Below are 7245 nucleotides of genomic sequence, written 5' to 3'. Positions count from 1 at the left end.
TGAGATTCAGCACATTGGACAGGGAGACCAGTACAGTCTGAAAAGGTTTTATGTACTCAACTCCTTATTATGGAATAAGAATTAGAGCTATTGAACCATTAGGGTAGGTTAAGTAATCACAATCAGTGAAGAAAATAATTTCAGGTAAAAGGAGTTGCAAAAAGTGACTCTAATTTCATTGGAACAATAAAATTTTGACTAGTAACTGACACTTTCATTAGTTAGAGCATAATGGAGTACGACATATTCTAGATTTTTTTTCCAGATTTTTTTCTGGTGTGATTCTTTCCACTTTCATTGTACTAAACATTCTGAAATTCTTTAATCTGTAGTTTTATGTCCTTCAATTCTGGATATTTTCTTTTTTTTTTTTAACATATAAAGATACTATTTATTTTAAGAATGTGCTACCCTCAAGTATGAAGATGACACATATATGCATTTCCCATAACAGAAGGTCCAAGAGCCACTAGCCACATGGAACTAATTACAATAAAATAAAAACTTAAGTATCAGTTCCTTATACTAGCCATACTTAAGTACTTGATAGCCAGAGAACTTTTGTGTTATTGAGTACTTCACAAACCAGAATACAACAGTTTAGAAGGCCTTACTGAACCAACCTACTAGTGCAGAAACATATTAAAGAGAAAACTCATTTTCCCTATAATTTCCCAATAAAACACACCCAACTGTTCAGATAGTAGTGATCTTTTCAGTGCCATGGTTAAGATCCAAGCAATCCTGACAGCAAAAATATGTGGTGCCATCTCATGTGCGATTATTCCTTATAGACCCAGCTTGGTTCTTCTCCAATGTCTCCTCTTGGAGTTGTACCTGATTTTATTACCAGTTTTCATCCGAATCCACTGGGGAATGGGCCGATTCTGCTTTTGTTTCTTGGCCAGGAACCACTTGATCCTGAAAGTCTTGAGAGAAGACATGGCGAGGAAGAGTCAGCCGCACGCCCTACGATGGCGATGGCGGCGAATAAAAGAGAGGGGGATATTATATCATTTCTTCGATCACTCACTCCTCATCTTTTTCTCTTTCTTTCAGTTACTATTAACTGGGTGCTGATCCTCTAATTTTCATGTCATTTTTTTATTCCAATATTCCTTTTTGCATTTTAATTATACTTTTTGGGTGATCCTTTTGACCTTATATTCTATATGTTTTACTTTTTTGTTTAAGTTTCAGCTGTTCAGGACTTTACTTGAGAGCCTTTTTTGCTTTATTTTTTCTCTTTGTAGCATATGCCTTTATTTCAAGGTTACAACATCCTCTTAACTATCTGAAGGTATTAAATACGAATGTATTTACATTTTTTTCTCTGTATTATCTCTATTTCCTCTAAGTTCCTTTTATTAGGTTTGGTTGCTTTGCTTTGGTCTTTCTCTTCCCTACTGGAGGCTTTCCTTGAACGTGTGTTGATCTTTGTCTTCTACAAGAGTGAGGAACACAAAACCTGATCGCAGTGCTGTGTGTACGGGTGTGGCGTGCCAGCTGGTGAGCTTCCTTTAAGACAATCAGATGGAAACCTGCCATTTCCATTTCAGATGCTGCAAATGTCAATATATGTTTATCAATTTTGTGGCTCATCTAACCTTCTGCCTGGGGGCTGTGATCTTCATGCTGATGCTCAAGGCAAGTTTGAGAAAGAGGCTGGGGTCTTACTAGTTCCTATACAGACTTACATTTACTCTCTTCACCTTTAATCCAGGACCTCATATCTACCCTCCTTTGTGCTTGATGTTTCAGTGTGTGGAGCCTCAATGACTCACTTTTTCTGAAACAAATTCCCTCTGGCTTCCAGAATTATAGAGGGGCAGCAGTCACCTGATGCTGCAGGTTGGAGTGGACACCTGGGGCCTAATTACTCCATATACAGGCTTTCAAATGTCTGTTTTCAGCCACTGCTTAACCTCCATCTTTTGCTGTTCTGTATGTTTTTAATTGTTGAGCCTTTCTTGAAATCCTCTGAGGTGAATTGATTTACTTTTTATCAGTTATCACCACCTCCTCCCTCCACAAACAGGTACTTGAATCTGAGCTATCTTCTCTCTACTAAGATTTTCATAATTTCTCTCCTTGTTTTCTTTCTTTAAAAATGATAATTTAGGATTGTAGAAAGCTTTGAGTTTGATTAAACATGGGGTTTATTTTTGTTTCTTTAACTCTGTGTTGTTTTTTTATGACTTTCAATAGAAGAGGATGGAAGGTAAATATTTCTACCTTCTTGAAACTAGAAGTCTAATGTAGTACCTTATAACTCTGATGGTAGGATAATAGAAATATTTGAGAAAGAGTATATGACTTTAAGAGTGGAATAGTTTAATGTAGCCAGCTCATTTTATTAGCAATAAGTAAGTTACTGGATTTAAATTGTCCTGAAAATCCAGATATGACTCTTGATTTTTGACCTGGACATCATACTTCTCTCTGTTCTTTGATTTTATAATAAAAATGGTAACACACTGAGTCCTAATAATAGAACTTTCATATTACACTAATCATATCAACATGTGTCCTGTTCTTCACCAATTTCTACTCTCTCAGACTTTTAGAACTGCTATCTCTTCAGTGATCCTCAGTAGATGACAATACCTTGGACTTCCCACCATCAAAAGTCTTCACTATTTCCATCTTTTTGCCACCAAACCCCTCCCCTCATATTATGGTGGAAGCAGGGTCCTTTCTCCTCTCTGAGACTAATGCCTCTGCATGAATTCTGAATTTCATCTTTTCTCTTTTTTCAGTCTGCTCTTTTTTTTATTATTTCCTATTTTTTTCTCACCTCACTCTTTTGCCTTCGTCTTATCAACATTTTAACATACTTTAAATCTCCATCCTGAAGACAAAATCTTTTTGAAATTTACATTTCACAATTACTAACTCACTTTTCTCTTCACATTCACCAAAATATTTCTTGAGTTTTCTATAATCAATCTTTCTACTTCCTCACCTCTCACTTACTCATTTACTCCAGAACCTATTGCAGTCTGGTTTCATACTTATCACTCTATAGAAACTATTTTCATTGAAATAAAAATTAGTTTCCCTGTAGCCAAATGTAATGGGCATGCTTTAGCCCTTACTCTAGTTAACTACTCTTCAACATTTAGTATTGTTGATCAATCCTTTATTCCAGAAAACACTATTCCTTTGGTTTTCACGATAACACAGTATAAATCAGGATGGGTTAGCTAATGCTACCATAAAACGTCCTCTATATTCATAGAACATTGACTTGGGGCTCTGATTTGCCTTGTCCTCATTCTTGGACACAGGCTGATGGAACAGATGTTATTTGAAACATGGCCAATTATTACAGCAAAGGAAAAGAAAGAGCATGGCACATCAGACACTAGTCCTTATAGTCTCAACCAGGAATCCACATGTCATTCTGCTTATATTCCATTGACCAAAGCATGTCATATGACCCCACATATCACCAAGGAAGCAGAGAAGTACAAATTTACCAAGTGCTTACTGGGAATAATTTGGGAAAAGCACTAAAGAGAACCATTATCACCTTTTAGCACAAAATTACCTACAATATTCAAATCTAGTCAAGCAATATAAACCAAAATACACAATATTTAGAAATGCCATTTCAGCCATTTTACCAACTGAGTCAATCATGATTGAATGATAGCTGCTTATATCAGGAATAAATGTGATTAAAATAACTACATAGATTGTATTCAAATCTAAATATATAAATCCATTTTTTCAATAAATACATACTGTTTATTCTATTTTCATTAACTACTTATTGTATATTTGGCACAGTGATAAATGGTGGCTATTAAACAAAGCATGGTGGCTATAAGGAAATACTATATAAATGGAATTCTTGATTCTTTCTCCATTCACCAATAAACTCCTTTACACTTGTAAAAAAATGAATCTGACATTATAGTTATTGTTGCCTACAAGATAGAAATTTGAATATTTGCAAGCCTGAAACATATTGTATGAAAGAAAGTAGAATTCATTTAGTTCAACAACTTCATAGACTGCACTAGTCAATTAAATACATTCTGGCTCTTAGAGTAAGTGAATAAGATCTCTTTTTCAGTTATCACCTAGATCAAAATCTATAGCTTCAAATTAGCAATCTTATAGTCTCAAAAAAAAAAAACCCAACAAAAAACCAATGGGCAATTTTCAGAGGGAGAATAATTTTCATTTGGAAAGAACACTGGTGACATTATTAACATTTTTAAATCGTTTAATTATTTAAAAGACGTCATCAGGTAAACATTCGCAAGAGTGGGATTTCAGAAAAACCAGGTTTACATCTATTGACTCCATATATGGAGCAACTGCCTGAAATTTTAGACCAATCCCAAGTAATAAGTAGGGTCTGGAACTGTAAACATAAATTATAGAGATACCACTCCACTTTCACTTCTTTTACACACTTGCTTTTTTTTCTAATAGGAAAGGGCATATGGACAAGTGTGATAATGGTTGGAAATGTGAAGCCCTAGCCATCAAGAGCACAGACTACTCCAGTTGTAAAAATTCCTCAAATTTTCTATTTAAAAAAAAAAATCACAAGATTTTTCAAGGGTTTCTTGAGAACATGCTGGGATGGAATGAAAGTTAGATGAAAGATAGTGCCTGGCAGCAAACACTAACTCAGAAGTCATGTTATAAAATATTTTTAAGGTGGAAAAATCACGCTAGCACTTCCCAGACCAGGCCAAATTCATTTTAGCTGATGCAGTTCTTCCCTACTGAGTCAGTGCACTATACAAGGCAAAGACATCCAACACTTCTGTAATAGGTCAAAGAAAAGAATGTGTGACTGAAGGTGAGAGTGTGAGTATCACCACAGCAACTGAGTGCTGCTCCAAGGATCACTGTGCACAGAGACCTTACAGGATGACTAGTTATTATCTCACATGTAGGAAAAACAGGTATGGCTCAATCTACATGGATATGAATTCACTTAAACAGGCTGGTGCTTGATTACTTTCTGAAGGTTCATGATTATTTTAGTTGGATCTTTAGGACTACAGGAGCCCTTCAAATGTAGGATATTTTTAAAAAGGAAACATTAACATGTATTAAATAAAAAGGGTAAATTGAGTTAGGGGATGCATGTATTTCATGAGGAAATCCAATTGTCATCAAGATCTTATGTGATTTTAATGTTAAACTAGGGTGTCTCCATAGTCATGCCCTCTACTTAGCTTTGTCTGAGATTCTCTTGAAGGCTCTCACCAGCATTCTAGGCAGGAAATGGCTGGTCTGGTAAAGCTAAGTCGAGTTCTGGCTAACTTTCCTACCAAGGCAAGTCTGTCATATAGGAAAGCTCTTTTATTCAGAATATTGCTGACTCTGTTTTAATATAGCTCTTCAGTAAACCACCATAGCTGGCTCAAGGGAGCCAGAGGAACATGGTAAATGTCCCACCTAGACCTACTTCTTTGGTTATTCACTTTTGGGGGGACAGTGCAAAGGCATGATCTCCTGTTGAGACTTGGCCCATGATAAGTAGAAGGAAAAATATCCATATTAGCAAAGGGAGAGTTGCTGCAAAGTCCAAGTTAAACATGACACTTTTCCTCCCCTCAGGTTCCCATGTGTGGATATGTGTGCTTGACAGAGGGATTGAAACATCCCTGGTTCCATCTGGCTTAATGTGGCACATGTGAACACAATTTCTCTTCTAAGTGTGGTTGCCTCTCTGGCCAGGTTCCAATGATCTCACATTGGAAATTTTTAACGTTACATTTTGCATGTGTGAAATATTTTAGAAATTTCAAAAATGTGTTTATTTTAAGGAAAAAATGTCAACAGGAAATAAAACACTTACTGGCAGTTCTCATAACAACTTGAACTGAAACATACATATACTATAGATGGTAGCGAATTTTAGCAAGCACAAGTCACTATCACGGAGTTTGCACTCAGTACCTCTGTGTGTATTTGAGATGGCATTTCTGTGGTGTGGTCATTTACACTGTGACTGGCCATGCATTCTGTCTACATACTGAACGTTCAGATGAAGTGAGTAACATCAAAATGCATTGTTGAACGTTTCAGTAAAAAGATGTTTTTAATAATTCAATACAGGATTATGTACTTTAAGAAAGTGGATGGCACAGTGGTTAAGAAGACAGAAGACAGACTGCTGCTACTCACTACTTTTGAGATCTTAGGCAAGTTATTTTGCCTTCTATGCTTCATTTTCTCTTCTCTAAATAGGGGATAATGTAACTACCTAGAATTGTGAGGAAATGACTTAATGTGTGTAAGGAGTGCTTACAGCAAGTCCTGACACATAGTTAGGGCTCCATAAATTTTGGCTGGTGCTACAACTAGCCTACAGCAAGCACTGCCCCCAGATGCTATAGGGCAAAGAATAAGCAATACACTTTCCCTTCAAGGTACAGAAACCTGAGAGGTAGGCAATGATTTATAACTCAACTCAGATTGCAATAAGAGCTCTAACTGAGACACAAAGTGCAGTTGTCAGTCCACAGGAAAGGCAGGTTTATGACAAGGGCTGCATTTGATTGGAGTCTTAAGTGATGTGTAAGAATTTGACAGGTAGATGGGAAAAGAGGGGAATGATCAAATGTTCTATGTAGAGGAAACAACAAAGAGGATAAACTTTGGAAGGTAGCAAATATAAGGGACAACACTCATTCCAAACTAGCTAAAATATAGCACATATTATCAATGCAAATGATATTTTCCTGTGTCTAGTGGCAGCCATGGCTATTTATTGCAACATTCCTTCCCAGTGAGCCTGATTTGCCTCAGAATCCTTCTTAAAATAGGACTCAAGAAACAACTCCTTCTTCACCAATCTGGCTTAGGTAATGAAATCTACTTGCCACCTCAGGTATAAGATAGCTTAGCAGTGGGGGTGAGGTAAAAGATAAAATTGAAATATTAAAAAGCAATAGTGACTACCATTTATTAAATGTTCACTATGTACTTTCATCAAATTCAATTCTCAAACGAATATAGAAGTTTTTTTCTTTTCATTTTACACAGAAAGAAACTGAGACTGAGAAAGGGTAAGAACCACTTCGAAGTTCACTTAGCTAGAAAATGTTGGAGTTAGAGTTTAAAATCAGGGCTTTTAAAATCTAAAAGCTGTATTCTTATTTACATTACAATATTAGATATCATTTAAAATAACAGAGATAAGCTGAAGTTAATCATGAGCCAGCCCTTAATTTCATGTTAAAATTTTGAAAAATCTATTCTCCATGT

At 36.0% G+C, this 7245-nt stretch overlaps 1 protein-coding gene across 1 annotated transcript; it reads right to left on the bottom strand.

Moving 5' to 3' along the window:
- Positions 1-769: 769 nt before the first annotated feature.
- LOC308509349 (large ribosomal subunit protein eL39-like) lies at positions 770-944 on the bottom strand (the record flags this gene model as incomplete). Its single annotated transcript, XM_081077326.1, has 1 exon — positions 770-944. The coding sequence occupies one exon, from the start codon at positions 942-944 to the stop codon at positions 789-791; it is 156 nt and encodes a 51-aa protein (XP_080933452.1). The 3' UTR covers positions 770-788.
- Positions 945-7245: the final 6301 nt, after the last annotated feature.

This window comes from Rhinolophus hipposideros, assembly GCF_964194185.1.
Source record: "Rhinolophus hipposideros genome assembly, chromosome: 2".
NCBI classification, from domain to species: domain Eukaryota; kingdom Metazoa; phylum Chordata; class Mammalia; order Chiroptera; family Rhinolophidae; genus Rhinolophus; species Rhinolophus hipposideros.
Note: the sequence above shows the minus strand (reverse complement) of the source record. Positions and strands in the feature narration are given on the sequence as shown.